Below are 21,681 nucleotides of genomic sequence, written 5' to 3'. Positions count from 1 at the left end.
ATTTTTCATGAAATAAAAAACCCAAGAGATCACACATTTTGGCAACGTATATAAAAGCACCTTAGACAACTAATACATTCCAGAGGGGATAGAAATCAGCAGATATTGGGGGTGGGGTGGGTGGGTGGAGAGAAAGGAAGGAGATGATGGAAGGGGAAAGAACGGGCAGATATAGGAGGCAAATACTGTATAGAAGGGGGAGAGAGAGAGGGCAGAGTTAAAGACAGGGAATAAGGGGAAGTGAAATAGAAGAGCCAGGGTGAGGGGAAGAGAGGGAAAGCTGTCGGTAGACCATAAAAAAAAAGAGGGAACTTGAAGATTAGTTAGTAAGAATGAGTTAAATCTGGACAGAGAGGTAGAAAAATAAATTAAAGCCAAAAGGAAATATCTTTTCACTGAACCAATTTTAATATGTTGTTGACTAACTGTCAGAGACCAAAACCTCATTTCTCAGGTCAGGACAGCTTACTATCTTGACCTGGGGAAGGAGGTGTTGGCTTCTGAGAGATAACTGCAAAAACGTTTTAAGTCCTTTCAATAAAATATCTTATTTTCCATTTTTTAAAATTTACATTTGTAATTCTTAATTTGTAATGTACAGAGTATAATACCATCAGGGTAATATAAAGGAAAAAAATATTTGCTCGCATCAACTCAGTACTTTGCTCACAAAATTTTTTTTTTTTTTTTTTGCTCACATGAAGTCAGAGGGAACACTGCCTATTAGTGCTGCCCAATTCGAATCAATTCACCGATTCACTTCGGGTGAATCGATTTGAATCGATCTATTTTTGAAGAAAATCGGACTTACCAATTCATCGGCCCCCTTGCTAGAGACCCGTTCAGGCTTTCCTTCTGCCACCGCAGTCCTTGCTTCTGATATAACTACCGGTTTTGCAAAACCGGAAGTTACATAGAAGCAAGGACTCCGGTGGCAAAGAGAAATCCCGAACGGGTCTCTGCGTGCAGATCCGCAGCAACAAGGCTTTCTCCTTCCCGCCCAAGCTTCATTTCAGTCTGATGGAGGAACAGGAAGGAAAGACAAACAGACCATCAGGGCTGTCTGCCTTTTATGCAGAAAGGAGCCGAGAACAGGCAGGACCAGGGATATTCAAACGTCCACCAGCTGCACAGCGGATCAGACCATCCGTCCCCCCCCTAGCTCCCTCTGACCTCCGCAGAGCCTCTAAGACTAGCAAACCGGCACAGAGTGGGTTCGCTCGCACATGGTGGAATCCACTCAGAGCTGTCCGCTCTGCTAATGCGCAGCTCCAGCGCTCATCCCAGCTCAGTGTCCTCCACGATTTGTCTTTTAATCAACCATCTTCTCATTACTACAGCCTCCTTGGAAGCCTAACATAGTTCTTTTCCGCACAAATTAATGCTTGCAATATCCTTCATTGGATTTACAACCTACAAAGAGTCAATTCTTTTCCATGATCAATAAAGATACATCGTGACATTTCTAAAAGTTTAGATTCTTTAATGCACATCTTTTTTCTGCCAGATTATTAAACTAAACAAGATGAAGGGAGGCATGTATTGAACGTGATAAAGGATCTGAGCTTTCAGTTCCAAATGTAATATCATTTTTACTTTAAAGAGAAATAGCCTTATATGAAGGTATTGGGCTCAGCATTTGGCTTCTGAGTACATACATGCCCTTAATATGTAATGATAGATTTTACAGTATTTCTCCTCTCCTCCCTGGCCGGGCAAAAGCAGCGGTAGCGAATGCAATTCACTACCCTGCCGCTACTCCGGGCGTCTTCTCTTCATTCGGTTGCCCTAGTGGAAACAGGAAGTTTTCACTGAGGGCGGGCCGCAGTGGAGAGAGGATGTAAGGAGTGGTGGCAGGAGTGGATCGCTAAATAATTACCACCATCGGCAACACATTGTAACATCAAAATAAAGGGAGATGGAGGGAGAAGGGAGATGACTTGGGGGAGTTGGTTGACTGGAGGAGAGATAGGGAGAAGATGGATGAGAAAAATGAACTTGGTGGAGGGGGAAAATGGATGGTGGAGGGGGGAGATGGACTTGGGGGAGATCATGGAGAGGAGAGATGGGGGAAGGGATAGAAGAAATAATGGATCTAAAAACAGGAGAGGGAGAGAGATGGGATTTAGGGAGGGAAGGAACAGAAAGGGAGAGAAGTTGGACACAAGGGATGGTATGTGGGGGGAACAGAGATACTGGATAGGAGGGTAGTTAGAAAGAGAAAGGAAGAACTGATGGGGAAGGAGGGAGAGATGCTGGATGAAAGGGTAGTTGAGAAAAGGAGAGATGTTGGATCTGGGTATGGTGGGGTCCATCGCTGCGGCTACCGGAATAGAGGCGGAAAAAAGGAAAGATGCCAGACCTCCAGGGGAGGGAAGGGAAATGGAAGGGGAGGACAGAAATGGAAGATGAATGGTTACCACAGAGAAAGAAGAAAACTTCAAATGGGCAAGAGACCCTGGCAAGCAAGTTATCAGAAGACATTTGTTGCAGAGCCTGGGACCACCATGATTTGAAAAATGACCAGACAACAAAAGGTAAAAAAATAATTTTATTTTCTGTTTTGTGATTACAATATGTCAGATTTAAAACGTGTATCCTGCTAGAGCTGGTATTAGACTGCAACATGAGCTAGGATTTAACAGAGAGGAAAAGTCTTTTTTGTTTGTTTATTTTGTTTACACCACAGCACCAGTGTGAGTAGGAGAGGGCAAAGGGGGTGAAGAGGCTATAAAATAAATTCACCAGGATGTTTGGAAAAAAACACCCAATTGTACAGGAAAATCGAATTGAATCGAATTGAATCGAAATATTTTTTCCTGAATCAGGCAGCACTACTGCCTATATGCATCTATTTTATTTTGCACAGGGCTGATGTTTCAGGTAAAACTTAAAATCACAAGTCTTATTTAGGTTTGGAGATTGAATGAAGTTTCATTTCTGTCTGTCAATGTTGCTGACTTTTAAATCGACTAAAAAAAAAACCCAAGAGTGGAATCACAAAGCACGTTGTATGCACCTTTCCCCTTTCAAGAGGAAGCCGGAACTAGGTAACAAACTGATATTTGAATGCAGTATGTCAATTCCCAGAGACAGATTCCATCGAAACATAGATCCATGTTAACACCCACTGCGGTACTGGTAGTCTTAACCAAAGGACTTCAGCTCAGTGAATTTAAGACATTTGATCTACAAACAAACTTAAAAAAAACAGACTAGATGGGCCATTTGGCCTTTATCTGCCATCATAGAAACATGACGGCAGATAAAGGCCAAATGGCCCATCTGCAGTAACCATTATCATGTTTCTACGTAAAAACCAAAAACACCTACACTTTGCTTTAAGGATCAGTGATTACATTGTGAACCCATGTTCTAGCAATTTGTATTATAACATGTTTTGGTTCAGTGGCGAGGATCCTTTAATTACTAGTCTGTGCCCAATTTTTTATTTTTTTTTTTTTGAAAGAGTGTTATATTTAGTTTTTCTGTGCCTAGAGCAGTGAATTGTAAATTGTCTACCATGGCAAGATGACAGGTGTGCCACCAGGGATTGAAGGACACATGACTTATACTGAATGTTACTGCTGGTGTTGCCGTCTCTCCTCCTCTCCACCCCCACATGAACCTCATCTCATTTTCTCTGAGCTTGGGGCCGTGTCTGGAGGGCCTCTGAGCATGCACGGACGTTGACATGAGCAATGTCATCACGTCAAGGTCTGCGCATGCTCGCAGGCCTCCACACAAGCTCAGTGAAAAGAAGAGGTTCATGTGGGGCTGGGCTGAGGGTGTGCCACAGAAAAACATTTATGCCGTACTGTGTCAGAGCAAAAAAAAAAGTTTGCAGGACACTGTCCTAGAGAATCTATTTTTTGTGACTTGACAAGTAAGACAGGATCAGGCAATCAAATTTACTGAACAGCAAATCATACTACTAAGTAAACTGGACCAGCCCCTGACTGTTGCAATTCTGAAAAATAGTCTCGTTTTATACTCTGGCTGAATTATATTCTTCTGCTTGTTGGAATTTCACCAACACTATCCTACATTTGTAAAACCACCAATTATAGCTTTCACTCCATTATTAAAGTTCCTCATAACCTCTGCCCAGATATATTCATTCAACCACCTCCATAGGTGTGAAATACCGAGAACATGAGTCTTCCCTCAGGCGTCTCCTATAAGGCATCTTCCCAACCTTTTTACTTTCAGCTCTTATGTATCACCATATTAAAAAAAAAAAATAAATAAAAAACCACATTGAGGTTATAATAATAATTTATTTTCTTATATACCGCCCTACCAACAGTTCTAGGCAGTTCACAACAGAAAAACTGAGACATTTCAGTAAAAATATAATCTCAAATACAGTACTACTGATATATCATTAAATACAACATTAATCAAAAACTATTTCAAAAACACACATACAATACATCAATTAAATGCGACGTTGATTTAAAAAAAACCAAACAAAAAAAAAACCTATTAAAAACTATTAAAATACATAAACTATAAAGACTGCATCGTAAATGTATATTCAGAAAATCAACATTCTTGTTTATCAAATAGGTACGTTTTTAATGATTTCCTAAATGGAGGGTAAGAATAGGCTTGGAAGGAAGAGCTGGCACAAACAGGATTTTGTTACATTCCATGAATGTTCTCAAATTATTGGGATAGGTTTGGAGGTTTAATTATAGACTGATTTGTGTCATTGTGAATTTCCCTTAAACAAAAAATTAAACATCCACATACAAGATAGACTTTTTGGTACAACCAAGATTTTTTTTAACCATCTTACAGAAATAAAGGTAATCTCTACAAAGCCTAAACTAAATCAGAGATAACTGAAATAGTCCCCTAGTATTCTTAAGACACACCTTTACTTAAACTAGGATAATGAATAATTGCTTCCCTGCAGAAGGGAATCACCTACCAAATTATCATGGAGATAACTAGGACCAAACCCAGATAAAGATTTAAAAATTAACACAAGCAGCTTAGATGCACGCCCTAATTTAATGGGCAGCCAGCATAAAGCTTACATTAGTTTGGAAAACATGAGTCCTTCATCCTTCCCATTATTCTAGTTTCTGTATGTTGAAACTGTTATAATCAGTGAAGCAAATTCTTTAGCAATCTTAAATTAAATTACCTAAGCAAGTTTTAAAAGAACAACCAGATTACTGCAATTAAATAATTTTCCAAACAAGTTCTTCACTGGTGAATAATTTGCAACTTCAAAATGCTGATGATTTCATCACCTTAACTAAGGCCAAGGCAAAGTTATATTAACAAACCCATTGTGTGGAACACTGGTCTCTATGGAGTAGACCGTGAGGACATGAAGGACTCTTACAGCCCAAAGTAGGGCTCAGGAAGTAATGAAAGCCTAATCAGTCTCTTGAATTATAAAAAGAAAGAAAGGGACCCATTACCCTTGCCCCAGGAAGGCAATCAAAAGTATGAAATTAGACAAGTATTTCCCAACCCGTGAGCCACTGCACACTGACGATCCGCCAGCTTAGGGGCCGATGCAGAAAGCTGCACATTAGAGTTGTGTGTCAATAAGTGAGCACACAGTTTCTAACATGAATGTAACCAGAAAGTGAGGCAGTAAGCTAATTGCAAAATATGAAGCACAAGAAAACTTGTGCACTAAACTGTGTAAGCTTACTAGACAACATAGAAACACGATGGCAGATAAAGGCCAAATGGCCCATCCAGTCTGCCCATCCGCAGTAATCATTATCTCTTCCTCTTAAGAGATCCCACGTGTCTATCCCACGCCTTCTTGAATTCATACACAGCCTCCGTCTCTACCACCTTTTCCAGGAGACTGTTCCACGCATCTACCACCCTTTCTGTAAAAAAGTATTTCCTTAGATTACGCTGGAGCCTATCACCTCTTAACTTCATCCTATGCCCTCTCATTCAAGAGCTTCCTTTTAAATGAAAGAGACTCGACTCACGCACATTTATATCATGTAGATATTTAAACATTATCATATCTCCCCTCTCCCGCCTTTCCTCCAAAGTATACAGATTGAGATCTTTAAGTCTGTCCCCATACGCCTTATGATGAAGACCACACACCATTTTAGTAGCCTTCCTCTGGACCGACTCCATCCTTTTTATATCTTTTTGAAGGTGCGGCCTCCAGAATTGTACACAATATTCTAAAAGAGGTCTCACCAGAATCTTATACAGGGGCATCAATACCTCCTTCTTCCTACTGGCCATCCCTCTCCCTATGCACCCTAGCATCCTTCTAGCTTTCACCGTCACCTTTTCAACCTGTCTGGCCACCTTAAGATCATCACATATAATCACACTCAAGTCCCGCTCTTCAGTCGTGCCAAGGGCAGTGGATATTGTGCCCATATCCAATCAAAATGAAAGCATAAGCACACATCTGCTCATGTGCTGGAATATTATTCTGCAGATAAATCAGCCTCATACAAATTTCTTGTACATTAACATTTTTGTGATGCTGATATTTACATCCAAAGCAATACTCTAGTACATACTAGATACAATATTTTTTCACACTTGGACCTGTCACATCTCATTCAGTCTTAAAGTTTGTGGTTACTATTATGTTTACAGCAAAAATAAAAACGGCATTAAATCCTCTCAAACCCTACTGCAGAATGAGCCGACTTTTCTAAGACTCCTTAAACCTGAAATTCAAATTCTAGCAGTGTGCTCACTTTAAAATCTTCTGCATATTTCTCTGCATCAGGGCTGAATAGTTAATAGCCTTATTACCATTTATTTTAATCTAATCTAATCCTTAGGTTTGTAAACCGCATCATCTCCACGTTCGTAGAGCTCGGCGCGGTTTACAGTAGATGAAATAGGAAGGAACTACAACAGAGGGTTAGAGGTAGAAGTGTGAAGAAAATTTAGAGGACTTGGGATGCCAAGATATAAGAGTTTCCTTGATTCCTAAGTTGGAGGGAGACTTACATTTTTGAGAAAAGCCAGGTTTTCAGATGTTTGCGGAAAACTTGGAGAGAGCTCAAGTTCCAAAGAGGGGAGGTAAGGTTGTTCCAGAGCTCAGTGATTTTGACATGGAGGGAGGTCCCTAGCTTTCCTGTGTGGGAAATGCCTTTTAGCGAGGGGAAGGATAGTTTTAATTTGTGGGAGGATCTGGTGGTATTAGGGTTTGAGGAATTCCAAGAAAGAGTGATATAGGGAGGGAGGATAACGTGTAGGATTTTGAAAGCTAAACAGGCGCATTTATAGTGGACCCTGGCGATTATCGGAAGCCAGTGGAGCTTGGCCAGGAGCGGGGGTCAAATTTACTTTTAATATACTGTATGTTAGTGTCCTATGCACTGATTCATGCAGTATTATATTCTGTGTGAAGACACTTATCTGCACTGCACAGCCAAATTGTGCACACAAGTCTCACTAAGTGCACGCTTCCACCTGTGCTAGATTTCTACATCAGGTGCATCACAGAAGTCACTGCTGCCTCATGCTGTGCTCTTAGCATCTTACAAGCAGCTCCGTTCTGAGCACATCTGACCTTCATGCGATATGAGCTCCATAATTTGGGAATTAATGGGCAGTATGTACAGTATAGCACAAGCAGGACTACATGTTGTACAGTAAATATCTCATTGCTTTCTAGCGAGTTCACACAGAGACCTTTGGGTCAGTGATTATTTTCGGACTATACAGGCTTATGTTTATTTCTGTTTGCGGTTTAATTTGATACATTACAAATTAGGGTCGCCTGATGAAGGCGTGTTAAGCGAAGCACAGACCGTGTCGGCTCCCCTGGTTTTGTAAAAAGGTGGTAAAAACAGACAACTGTGGATGATGCTGTCCTGAAAGATGACTTGTCACTCTTCACAATAAAAACAAATCAATAGAAATCCAAGTTGATAGTGCACATATATTTGTCTTACTGGACCTGGACCCGGACGGCCAAATATATGTGGACTATCAACTTGGATTTGCATTTGTGTTTATTTGTTTTTATTGTGAAGAGTGCTATACCAAGAATACATAACATAAAATTACTTAAATATTTAATTTATTGATTTCTAAAACTAACAAAATCTATTTCATCTACATTTAAAATCTACAATATCAGCAGGACCTCTCAGCCAGAGATCTGTATCAGAAGTAATTTCAGTACTTGTATCTTCAACTACCCTGATGATGGACTCAACTGAAATTCAGCTGGAGTTGGAGGCTTACTCTGATTGAACAATATAAGTAATTAAAACTGGAAAACTTTAGGGGTTACGAAGAGAGAACCTCAGAACTGATTAAGCATTTCTAATTGGATCATTAACATAAGGAACAACTGGCCTGGTCAAGCCTACAGATTGCTACTCAAGGAGATATTGGGACTTTAATTGACTCATCATCAAGTTAAGTGAGCATCATTGGGCCTGAATGGCTTCAAAACTTAACATCATTAAGAACCCTGAAGACTGATTAATGGACTCTATTTTAAAGCTTTAGATAGAACCTGTAGCTTTTCCCAGCCTATGATTTTGTTATTAGTAGCACTTTGCACTTTGTATTACATGTTATTGTAGATTTTAAATGTAGATGAAATAAATTTTGTTAGGTTTTAGGCTATGAACTGAATTAAAGAAATCAATAAATTAAATATTTAAGTAATTTTATGTTATGGCATTCTTGGTATAGCATTTTAATGAATTGAATATCAGTAATTGACTATATTTACCCTACTTTGTATAGTTTTATTGTGAAGAGTGACAAATAAATCATCTTTCAGGCCATTATCATCCACAGTTTTCTGTTTTTACCATTTGGATTGATTTTATTGTGGAACATTGGATCATCTTCTTGTTTTTTTGCTTTAAAAAAGTGGTGACATTAACCGCAATAAATAATTGTTTTAATAAACATAGCCTGCATCTTGTACGCTCAACTGCAGTTTCTTTTGTTTTGTGCAGTAAATACCTTACATACAACACCATTTCTTCTCCTTACACTTAAAAGTAGTGTCGGGGAACTGCTGGAGCTACAGTTGCAACAACTTCAAAAGCTACTGGGACCCTGCTCCACTGGTATGTCCCACCTCTTCTGCCCTCTCATTTTGAAACTCCGGAAGAGATCTTTTGGACATTCAAGTCCTCCCCATGTGAACATTGCCTGTAGGTGTGCCACATGACATTTGTTTTTCAAATGCACTCAAGCCTTGGGGTAAAAGGTTGAGAAACACTGAATTTGACTAACAGGATATTTAAAAACAGTAATGCGATTAAAATAAATAAGCAGTCAAATGACCAAGCACCAGGGTTCCTTCATTCTGCTTGTTATAGGCTCTAATTCGGCCACTAGGTTATATAAGAGACTGCAATTGCTGCCTCCAGAGCAACCCCAGTCCCAGCCAGAGAAATGAACATGGGTTCTCCACCTAGTGATGCAAGCACAGAAAACAAGACTATGAGATCAACTCTTAATGTACCGTATATACTTGAATATAAACAGAGATTGTTGGACCCAAAATGGGTGTCTTGGTTTATTCATTTTTACATTTTACAACAAGTGCTTCAGAAAATAACAATTGAACTTATGCTATATCATTTGAATATCTGTCATTATTAAATTAAATTAGTAATATTAAAACCCTCCCTCCCAACTCTACTATTACATACATGAGTACATATATCATAGATATATTATCATTCCTAGTAATCCAAACCTTTAATATAAGAGAAAAAGTCCCTCCCCCCACCCCCCACTTTGCAATTTTACCAATAAGGGAAAAATGATATTTATGTTTAAATCTATTTTATTGAATTTTCCAAAAGAACACTTGAATACAGAAAAAAGAAGCCATATAATATCAATATACAAAAGATATCACCAACCAAACCCTCCCCCCCTCCACCACCCCCCTAGGAACAGTCACTGCAAGAAACAATCAGGTGAGTATTCAATCAAGCAGACGTGCCCTCACAGTGGGTGACAAAGTAGAACAAAAAGGCCTCCAACAACGAAGGAACAAAATACCCTGCTTAGAATATAAATCAGAAATGGCCTGGCGTTCATATTCCACCATATGGATCATATGAATCCGCCAGTGAGAAACAGTAGGTGTTTGTGGCGATAACCAGCATTGTAAGATGGTCTTTATACCTACAAATATGGCCCGTTGAACGAAAGCTTTCATGCCTAGTCTGACCGGGACCAGAGAGAACTGTAAAGTGAAAAGAAAAGTCATTGTAGGTGTCCAAGAGCATTTCCAGAGGGACTGAATCAAAAGGCCTATGCGCCTCCAATAGGCCCAAATACCAGGGCATAACCAAAACATGTGCCCAAGGGTTGCCCCAGAAGCATTACACTTAGGGCAACACGTAGAAGAACTAAGACGTGCTCTAAAAGTGCACACAGGGGCAAAATAGGCACGCACCAGAAATTTGTAGTAACGTTCCCTCTCCACCGCTGCGACCAGGACAGAGGACCCCAATTTAAAACTCCGCTTTAACATGGATGCTGGCACTGTCACTTGTAAGTCCCGAGACCAAGCACTGGCCAAAGCAGCATAGTCTAGTTCCCCAGCCAGCTTCTGCAGAAAGCGGTGGTGAAAACGAAGCGGGGTGGTGTCTTGCGCCGTTAAGCAAAAGGATTCAGTCAATTTGTCCTGCACCTCCTCTGTTAGAGCCTGTGGAGGGAGGGACCGTACATAATGCAAGAGTTGACCATATTTCAACCAATCATTGGGTGATAATAGATGAGAGTCCAGCAGCATCTGGAATGTTTGTAATGTACCATCCGGTTGCAATACTTGAGACAGATAAAACACACCACTCCGAGTCCAGGAGGATGAAGTGCCCAAACCAAAACCCGGAGAAAAATCCCCATTACCAAGAATAGGCAAACACGGTGTCACATCAAACTGAACGTGCAATTGTGTGCATATTTGTTTCCAGATTTTACGCACTGGGAATAAGAATAAATCCCCATAACGGTGAGTACGCAAAGGTAGATGCGGGACATGTATTAAATAACTAAAGTGAAATGGAGCAAAAGCTTGGCACTCCACCCCAGCCGCAGAAAAGTGAGAAGTCTCACAGAACCAGTCATTTAAATGACGAAGTTGGCAAGCTATATTCATTCTCCCCAGATGCAACAACCCCAAACCCCCCTGAGCAACGGGTAAAGAAAGAGTACGAAGGGGAATCCGTGGACGTTTACCACCCCATAAGTACTCTGACAGTGTTTTATGTAACACCCGGAGGTGACGGCGTTGTAGGAGCAAAGGTAAAGTCTGTAGAAGGTACAACCACTGGGGAATAACCATCATATTATAGAGGGCTATTTTACCCAGGAGAGTTAATGGATAGAAGCGCCAAGCACGTAACCTTTGTCCCATGCTCATAAACAGAGGCAAAACATTAAGCATATATAACTGGGCCAAATCCCGCGGGATCAAAACCCCGTGATAACGTAAAGGTGTAGAAGTCCATTCCAAGGGGAAGGGCCCAATCCAAGAACTCCGAACCACTTCCTGTAATGGAAGGACTAAGGATTTCTGCTTGTTCAAAGTAAGACCAGAGAATAGATGAAATTCGTCTAATATCTCAAGTGCCCGAGATAAAGATGTGTGAGGGTGGGCCAATGTCAATAGGATATCATCGGCGAAAGCCAAGACCCGGAGTTGGGAAGAGCCCTCCTGCAGTCCGACCAAAATATCATCCCTTTGAAGCGTCCGTATAAGGGGTTCCAAATATAGCAAAAATAGTAAGGGCGATAACGGACAACCCTGACGAGTCCCCCTACCAACCTCAAAGGGCTTGGTAAGGATCCCATTAACTAAAATAGACGCCGTAGGGGAGAAATACAAGGCTCGCAACGCAGATAAAAACCACCCTCCAATGCCCACATATTCCAGGACCAAAAAAAGATAAGGCCAGAGGACCTGGTCAAAGGCCTTGGCAGCATCGAGACTGACTAAAATGCCGAGGGTGTCCGAGGCTTGCGCCCTGGCCATTGCCAGCAGTGCCCGACGAACATTAAGAACAGAGTGACGACCCTGAACAAAGCCAACCTGCGCCTGAGAAATAATATGAGGCAAAAGGGGTGTTAAACGATTAGCCAGCAAGCGAGACAGAATTTTTATATCTACATTAAGTAAGGAAATTGGTCTGTAGGAGTCAACCATATCTTTAGGTTTCTGTGGCTTGGGAAGTAATGTGATGGTGGCAGAATTCGCAAAATCAGGGAAAGCCCCGGTTTCCATGGCTGCCTCATAATAGCTCATCAACGAATCACAAAGCTGGGGGGACAACATCTTAAAAAATTCCGTCGAAAACCCGTCTGGGCCGGGAGCTGTGCAAGAACGTAAATTTTTAATAACCCTTTGGATTTCCACGCCCTGTATTGGTCTCTTTAAGGTTTCCCGCTGTTGGTCCGTAAAGCGAGGTAGGCCAGCGTCTTCCAAATAGTCCAGAATATCAGGGCCACAATAAGGACCAGGACTCGAATAGAAAGTAGAAAAATGCTGATAAAATGCATCTGCAATATCCATCGGTTTAGTATGATAGCTAGCTGGGCCCTGTCGGATTTTTGAAATATATCTAGATTCCTGCCAGTTCTTAGTTAGGGATGCCAACATCCGACCCGGTTTATTCCCGTAACGATAAAATTTATATTTACGATAAATAAGAGAGTGTTTAGTACGATCGTGAAGTAACACATTAAGAGAGACCTGTGCCGAATGAAGTTCATCTCTTAGTATAGCGGTAGGGGTACGGAGGTAGGCCACTTTCAAAGAAGAGCACTGGCGCTCCAGACGAATAATGCCCGCCGAAATGCGTTTGTTCCGTGCCGCTACATAGGCGATTATCGCCCCCCTAAGGACAGCCTTAGCAGTTTCCCAAAATAGACCCGGGTTAGTACGATGCTGGGCATTAGTGAGCACGTAATCTTCCCAGCGAGTTCAGAGATATTCCCAAAAAGTGGGATCGTCTTGAAGATAAGATGGGAAACGCCACCTACGCGAATCCAGAGGAGACAATACCCAAGCCACATCTACCCATATAGGGCAATGATCAGATATCTCCAGTGGTCCTATGACAGCCTCAGAAACCCGCGTAAACAGGAATTCCGATACCAAAAGATAGTCTAAGCGAGAAAAAGACCCATGAGCACGAGATTGGTGGGTGTAATCCTGCTCCGACGGGTGGAGAAGGCGCCAGGGATCTACCAGGCCTAAAGACTTACAAAGAAAAGGAATGCCTTTAGTCAGATTAGAAGAAGAAGATACCACAGAGCTAGAGCGATCAAGGGTAACGTTCATTACCTGGTTAAGATCTCCAGCTATAATCAGGGGCTGCGATGTGTCTTGGAGACCCAGTGTCACAAGAGAATCAAAAAAATCTTGGGAGTAAGTATTTGGCCCATATACATTCAGCAGCCGAAATTCAGTACCCTATATAGAAATATGTACAAGTAAATATCTACCCAAAGGGTCCTCAAACCTTTGTGTACTAATAAACAGACTCCCGCACGTTTCCCTGAGGAAGATGCGGAATATACTGAGCCTACCCAGCCCCGTCTTAACTTTTGGTGTTCTTCCGGGGATAGTTTAGTTTCCTGTAAACACGCCAGATCTGCCCGATGGTGTTTTATCTGTCTCAAAAGTTTAGTGCGTTTCACTGGAGAGGTAATGCCGGATACGTTCCACGAAAGGATACGGAGGGAGTGGTCACCCAGGGACGAAACACAAACAGCTAGAAACAAGACTAATTAGGTGTCGAACACCTGGGTGCCCAGCCCTGCCCAAGTGTGCAGTATTGACCCAAGCATAGAAAAGAATACTCACAAATCGCATACATAACTTCAAAAGAAAAATAATAGAAAACCAAGACATCATACCAGTAGACTGTTCCCTTCCCAATATCCCCCCCTCACCCAAACCCCAAAGAGACCCAAAAACATACCCCAAAAAGAGTATGCTAGAGGTCCAAAATGACACCCCACAGGACCCCGCCCCTCCAAACAACAGTAAGAAATCACCAATGTCAAACAAGGGAAACAAACTGTGAGAAATCAACAGGATCAATGTTCAAACAATATATAGCCTCACGAACGTGTGCATAAAGCCCTGATTCTCAGGAAAATGTCACGGAGGCTCCAAGGAAGATCTTAGATTTTTATTAATGTAGTCTGCAGCCTCAGAGGCCATTGTAAACAGGTGCCAGGAGCCCTCATGGTGTATCTTCAAGATGGCAGGATATATGAATTGAAAACGTTGTTTGTGCTCCACCAACTTGGAGCAGAGGGGATAAAAAGCCTTCCTGCGTTCTGTAAGGGCAGCAGAATAATCCTGACTAATCCGGATGGTAGTTCCACGAAATTGTAAGGCATCACGCTTGGCACGGTACTGCCATAGGATTTCCATTTTATGTCTGTAGTTCAAGAACTTGGCCAGCACAACCCGAGGCCTGGAATCCCGGGCCGGACGAGCGCCTAGGCGGTGAGCGCGCTCCAGGCAGAGAGGACCCAAGGAAGTTGTGTCAGGGAACTCCAGTTCCAGCCAGCCCTCCAACTCAGCTAGCAGGTGAGCATCCGGGATATTTTCAGGAATGCCCAAGAAACGAAGGTTCCCCCGGCGTGAACGGTTCTCAAGATCGTCAAGTTTAGCCGCCTGCATCGGAACCGTTTCTTGGAGGGCCGCAAGGTCTAGCTCATGAGAGTTGATGGAGTCCTCTGCTGTAGATACTCGCTGTTCAAGCTCAGTTGTTCTGGCCGAGGAATCAATAAGTAACTGCTCCAGACGTGTCATTTGGGTCGTTAGGGTGTCCATCTGTGGATCCAAAACCTGTGCCACCGCCGCCTTGATGTCATTTAGCGCCGCGGCTGTGAACTCCGACACAGCAGTTCCGGGTGCGGCCGCCATTTTGACTGCGCCGGGGCTCGATCGCTCTTTTTCTTTTCGAGCCGGTTTCATTCATGCCGCCTCCTGGGATCGCGTTAAATACCTGTCCATGGGATCCCCAGCGAGTTGTAAGCAAGCTGTGCCGACCAAAAACGCCGAATAGCCAAAGAAAAGTGCAGTATGAGGAGCGGGGTCCCAGAGCCGATCAGGAACGTGTCCTCACCCGCTCATAGTGTCACGTGACCCCCCGTGTCTTGGTTTATATTCAGGTCAGCACCCACCTGTCCCTCTCCCAGACCTGTTGAAGGCTTCCACCAGGTCTGCCATAAACCCTGGTGGTCCAGCAGTGGGCCGGGACAGGAGGGATACCTCCTGCCTCAGCCAATCTCACAACTCTCACCTTCCTACCGCCTCTCCAATTAGTAAAAAGCGTACCTTTAAAATCTCTGGTGGTCCAGCAATGAACCAGGATAGGAGCGATCTTCCTATGTGCCAGTCTCGTGCAGAGCCACTACCTGAATGGCTGCCGTGAATTCCCTAGGTCTTACAAGATTGACACATGAACTTGTGGCAGCCAGATAGCTGGCTACGACAGAAGGTAGGAGGGATTTCTCCTGTCCCAGCCCACCACTGGACTACCAGGGCTTAAGGCAGGCCCGGCGCAAAGCCTGTCAGGACAGGGAGAGGGGTGGGGTCATTGTGCAGAGCCTGGCCGGGCACTTTAAAATAAACCTCCCCAGTTTATATTCAAATCAACCTATTTTCCTCCTTTTTTGAGGGAAAAAAGGTTACCTTGGTTTATACTATAAGGTACTTGTAAAAAATAAGTAACATCATAAAACAAATTTTCAGCTAATCTGACTTTTTGTTCCTAGACATCTGCTTTCTAGTGAAAAATGGATCAGAATAACCTAGCCCGAATGCTATCACCACCTTTTTAAAGTCAATATTAGGCTCTCATAATGATTTTGAGCTGATGGCTGCACAACTGTACAGTGGCGTAACTGGGATGGACAAAATTAATTCCACTTGCACTGCTGCTAACATGCTACATGATAAGTTTCCAGTTACTGTAGACACCGGGACAGTTTCAGTTGAAAGATTTACAGAGATACAGCTGGGCGGAACAGCTGTGAACAGGAACAAAATCTGACCTGAAATCCTAACAGCACACGTGATACGGAGTGGTTAGGGATCGCCACAACCATCAGATCTGAGAAAGGCATAGTGTTTAGCAAGGCAGACAAGTTTTAGATTTAGCTCATGCATTTTGATTTGTAACTTAAGGCAAGTTAAAATTATTGCCTGGGCCAGTGTTAGACATATAGAGATTCAGGGCAGAAACTGAAGAGAAGGCCCCAGAGTAGAGAATGACACGGGGACAAATTTATCCCCGTCCTCATGGGAACTCATTTTCCCATTCCAGAAAGTTCTTGTCCTGTCCCTGCCCCATTCCTGCAAGCTCTGTCCTCATCTGCACAAGCCTCAAACACTTTAAAACCATAAGTAGCAGCATTCTAGAGCTCAGATTGTGATGTCATAATGCCTCATTCCACCAATGCCTAAGCTCCGTCCTCATCTGCACAAGCCTCAAACACTTTAAAACCATAAGTAGCAACATTTTAGAGCTCAGACTGTGATGTCATAATGTCTCATTCCACCAATGCCTAAGCTCCGTCCTCATCTGCATAAGCCTCAAAACACTTTAAAATCATAAGTGTTCGAGGCTTGTGCGGTTAAGGTAGAGCTTACAGGAATGGGGCAGGGACAGCGACAAAACTCAAGGGAAGGGGAAATTGAGTTCCTGCGGATATGGGGGGACAAATTTATTCCTGTGTCATTCCTGCTTCAGTTTGAGACAAGCTTGGATCAGATTACTGCACCTGAATGTAAATTAAGGGCTCCTTTTTCTAAGCCGCTTTAGGGCTTTAACACGCGGAATAGCGCACGCTAAATTGCCACGCATGCTAGACCTTAACGCCAGCATTGAGCTGGCATTAGTTCTAGCCGCGCAGCTTAGTAAAAGGAGCCCTAAGTATCATTTAGTACCGTTATAAGGTAAAAAAAAGTTTTCCTTCCCCACCCCCATCTCTTTCATGCCGTTGTTATCTTTAAGTTCATTGTACAGCCTTTTTTAAAAAAATGTTATCAGCCCTGATTTATGACTGATCAGAGAAGCAGGTAAGCATGTTGAGCCAAAAGTGGGTCATGCACCAAGAGCACCCTAAACATTCAAGTAAGTGTAATACAGAATGAAGAAGAGATTTCATATTTTAGAATGGATGAGTCAAAATCCCAAGCTAAACCCTACTGAAATGTAGGGATGTACATTTGTTTAAAATGACAAGGGATGTGGCAAGGACATATCCCATATTACTAAAATGAAAGTGAGCAGATAAAACAAAATGTCATATGTCATCAGTATCACTCTTCCCATCGTGCACACAAATGCAACCCATCACATGCTACGGGGAAAGAATGTGCTCTCTTTATGACTAGTGCATGCTGTTTCTGACAAAGCACATGCTCTTATTATTCCTGTGATTACAGAAGGAAAAAAACAACCTTGAACAATCCTGAAAATGACACAAAAACAAAAAGTTTTCTGAAAGCACAACTCTACTGAAATGTGACAAGACCTGAAAGCCTTCAATGTCAGAGAATTCAAACAGTTATATATGGAAGGACATAGCAAAATCCCTCAAGGGTGATGGGAGAGACTGGACAGTAACAGGAAATGTTTAGCTGAAATTATTGCTTCTCGGGGAGGCGTCACCAGTTACTGAATACTTGACATATCACTTTTTGAATAAACCAAAATATATCTTTTTTGGTCAAGTTTTAAATGGGATCATCTATAGCTTTTATCTGTTTTTAATATTTAACCATGTTTTCAGTATAAACTCTTTACTGTAACAGACCATCGTACAAAAGTATTCAAACTCAACACTGTACTTAGTTTTATGCAAATTACTTTGAGGATGAAATGTGAGATTTACAAAAGACTTCTCTAATATGAACAATATAATATACCCCTCAAACATTTTTCTTCCAAACCTACCTTCACAGAGTAGGCCAAGGAAATAGTAACTGCAAGTGGAAGACCCTCTGGTACAGCTACCACCAGGACTGTAACTCCAATAATGAAAAACTTTACGAAGTATTGCACGTAGATCGGTGTACACTCAGCTAGCCATGGACGCTTCTGAATCCAGAAAGTATTAATTACAAAATATAATACAAGGATAATGACTGTGATTGCAGACATCACCAGACCTTAAGAGTAATAAAGAAAAAAAAATAGATTTAACTATTGAACTTAGTTTTGTAAAGATAATTGCAGTTGCAAGGTATATGGTAATTACTTACTTATAAAGTCCAATTCTTCAGAAATAGCACTCATGTAAACTACCTAACCCAGTGGTCTCAAACCCACGGCCCAGGGGCTATATTTATCATAATCACAAAAGTAAAATAAAACAGTTTCTTGATCATATGTCTCTTTAGCTATAAATGACAATATTATTATTAAGACATAGGCAAAAGGAAAGATTTATAAACTGTAGGGGTAGTTCCTTGTTCACACCTGAAGGTTAGGCCCCTCTGATGTCACAAAGCCTGAACCATCTTTTGCAAGAAGAGAAAAGAAGAAATCATCTTTGCTGCCTGCCAGGTGCATTTTGGACTTGTTTACAAGAATTCTGTGTTTCTCCAGTCAAGGACATCTACCCAGCTCAGCTCCTGAGAAAGTTGTAGGAGGAATTAGCTTCCATGATCGGTATGTGTCTCTCTGTTATCTACTGAGGCACCTCTCTGATGGCTGGTACACGAAGATACAGAATGGCTACTAATTGGTGAAAGACTGCTAATTGGGATTGCATTTTGGACTTGTTTACAAGAATTCTGTGTTTCTCCAGTCAAGGACATCTACCCAGCTCAGCTCCTGAGAAAGTTGTAGGAGGAATTAGCTTCCATGATCGGTATGTGTCTCTCTGTTATCTACTGAGGCACCTCTCTGATGGCTGGTACACGAAGATACAGAATGGCTACTAATTGGTGAAAGACTGCTAATTGGGATTCTGGATTGGTCCTGAGAGGTCATCTGAAGAGAACCAAATAGAAGGTGCCTAATTATTGATTAGTCTGTGCTAGGATGTGAGAAAGCTTGAATCTTATCATAGGTGTTCTCTGCACCTCTTCTATAATAATAAAGACCTGAAAAGTTACCTCTTGTGACTCTCTGCCTGAGAGAGAGAAACCAGACTTTTATACAGATCTGGATTCCATCACATAAAAGAAACCTTTGCTGCCAACCTAATTTACAGCTTTTCCAGTGGCTGATGGACTGTTCCTAATCAGAAGAATTTCCATATCTGCTAAGCGGAGAAAAGACACCGATTCCTTCTCCCCGATTTTGCTGAGGCCTGATCTATGTGGTGACAATAAGGAATTATATGTCTTTTCAGCTGGGTTCGAGAGAGAATTCTATTGTTTGGGATAAGGTTAGTTGGGTCCTGTGGTGATAAGCTATATATTTTTGATTGCTGCTATTCAGGAATTATTATTATAAGGATTTATTTAGTGTGCAAGAATTCGTTTTACTCATTTATCTAGCAAGTGTGGTGTGACAATTATGTACTGAGTTTCATATCTGTATTCGGATATTTTGTGAACAATAATCATTATTTGCTGCTGGCTTATGAATTATATTTTTCTATTTTCATAATAAAAGTATTTCATAAAGCCTGGGTCTCTATTCTTCGTATAAATAGGCAAAGCTTGCTGAACCTTGGGTAAGGAGTTTATGGTTTCCCCTAGCAACAAAAAGACACGTAACTTATTTATATTACGCTAATTAGTACAACCATAAATCGACCTACAAAACTATAAAGCATTTTACCTCATGCAAAATTGTCATTTAATATAATAAAAGGCTACTCGCGCATGCGCACTCCCATCTGCATGTTCCGTTTTCCGTGCGCTGTAGGGCACTGCAGGTAGGAGTGCGCATGCGCCAGAATCCCCCCGAGGCGGATGTCGGCGGCAGCTGTTGGCTGCGGTGGCGGCTGTCGGCCACAGCGGCGGCAGGCCACGGCGGACAAGAGCTACAGTAAAAATAATTAAGTGCCAACTTCTAAGACCTCAAACCCGAGACTCACAGGATAAAACTAAAAAAAAGGGAGACACAATCCCACCACATGTCAGCTTGAATAGAAACCTCCAACACCTGCCCCAAAAATGCCAAACAACTGTTTAGAAGAATGATAAGTGAAGTCCTTAAGATCTGGATGTAACACATGCTACAGAATGACCAATCCCTACTGATTCAAAAAACTATGCAACTTAACCCGATCAGCCTGTCCATTACTTACAGCCTGGGCACATGCACACACACAGGGAAGTGGTGGGAGAGAAATGGTGCTGCATAGGAGGCAGGGAGAGAGACAGATAGATAGATAGAAGGAAAAAAGAAAGCCACAGGGGCAGGGAGAGACACAGAAAGACAGACAGACAAAGGGGGCCAGGGAGAGAGACAGACAGCAGGAGGGAGAGAGAGAGACAGAAATAAAGACACACAGACATATATTCTAGCACCCGTTAATGTAACGGGCTAAAATACTAGTTTCTTTAATAAGACATTAACTATTTTTTTCTGAGGCCCTCCAAGTACCGACAAATCCAAAATGTGGCCCTGCAAAGGGTTTGAGTTTGAGACCACTGACCTAACCTGTTAAATATCCAGCCAGAAGTTCCTCACAAACCTTCTAGAACATGTTCAAATTTCACTTAAATGCTGTTTGGTACTTAGAATGATTCATAGCATATTCCGTATGATTTTTAATTCTGTATATAACATACAAGCTTTTGAAAACAGGACCCAAAGTACAGGTTATTTTATACTAAGAAGCACTATTGAACTATTACAGGATGGAAGAATTCAATAAATCTGAAAAGCAGCACTTCTTAGACAGGTTCAGGATTTGTGCGAGGAACCAGAGAACATTCCAACATATTTCATTATTTCCACATTAGAACAGAAACAATTTAAAACGAAAGCCAAATTAAAGTTTAGAAGTGCATGTTTGGCCTTAGCTGCTATTGCGATAGTCAAAAGATGTAAAATACACTCTGTTGGAGAGTACATTATTGACCAAACCTTCATTTTACTATCTACTCTTACACCGCTTGTTTAATAATTTAATTTATTCCATCTTCCTCTTTTTTGAACTTTTCAAAATCAAACAAATGTTTAAATATTTTCTTTTTTTAAAAAAAATCTCTTTCAAGTTTTTGGCATTGGAGGAATCAATTACATCGCTTATTTTTATTTGAGAGTTGGGAGGTTCGAGGTTCGCCTAAAAAAATTCGTCTTTTTATGGACATTTGGGATCCTTATATTCAGAATCTTTCACCAAAAATATGAAGTTTGGTTATCAATGATTTATTATGAAAATTAGGTTTAATAATTACATTCCAGTTATTTATTTTAATTCTTTATTTTTGTCAACTTTCATCCAGGGTGAGGGATTTCATTTAGGGGAAGATAGTTGGTAGGGGATGGAATTAAAGGGGGGTGTAGATAAGATTGAATTAATTCATATAGAAATTAAATTTGAAAGAATGATTTCAATTTGTATGAAATATTATTGTAATTCTTATTGTATTGAATGTATTTTTGTATTATCCTATTGTACTGATTATTTGATTCTTTCAATAAAAATTGTTATACAGTGGTGCCTCACACAACGAACTTAATTGGTTCCAGGAGCAAGTTTGTTATGCGAAAAGTTCGTTAT

General features: G+C 41.4%; 1 protein-coding gene across 1 annotated transcript in view; it reads right to left on the bottom strand.

Annotated features, from left to right (window-relative positions):
* Window positions 1–21,681, bottom strand: part of ATP2B1 (ATPase plasma membrane Ca2+ transporting 1) — a 274,638-nt gene that overhangs the window by 61,328 nt on the left and 191,629 nt on the right. Inside the window, 1 exon segment of the mRNA XM_033951664.1 lies at window positions 17,946–18,160. Coding sequence (XP_033807555.1) covers window positions 17,946–18,160 — 215 coding nt within the window.

The sequence above is a fragment of the Geotrypetes seraphini genome, chromosome 7 (assembly GCF_902459505.1).
Source record: "Geotrypetes seraphini chromosome 7, aGeoSer1.1, whole genome shotgun sequence".
Classification (NCBI taxonomy): Eukaryota; Metazoa; Chordata; class Amphibia; order Gymnophiona; family Dermophiidae; genus Geotrypetes; species Geotrypetes seraphini.
This window is presented reverse-complemented; position numbering and strand designations above follow the sequence as displayed.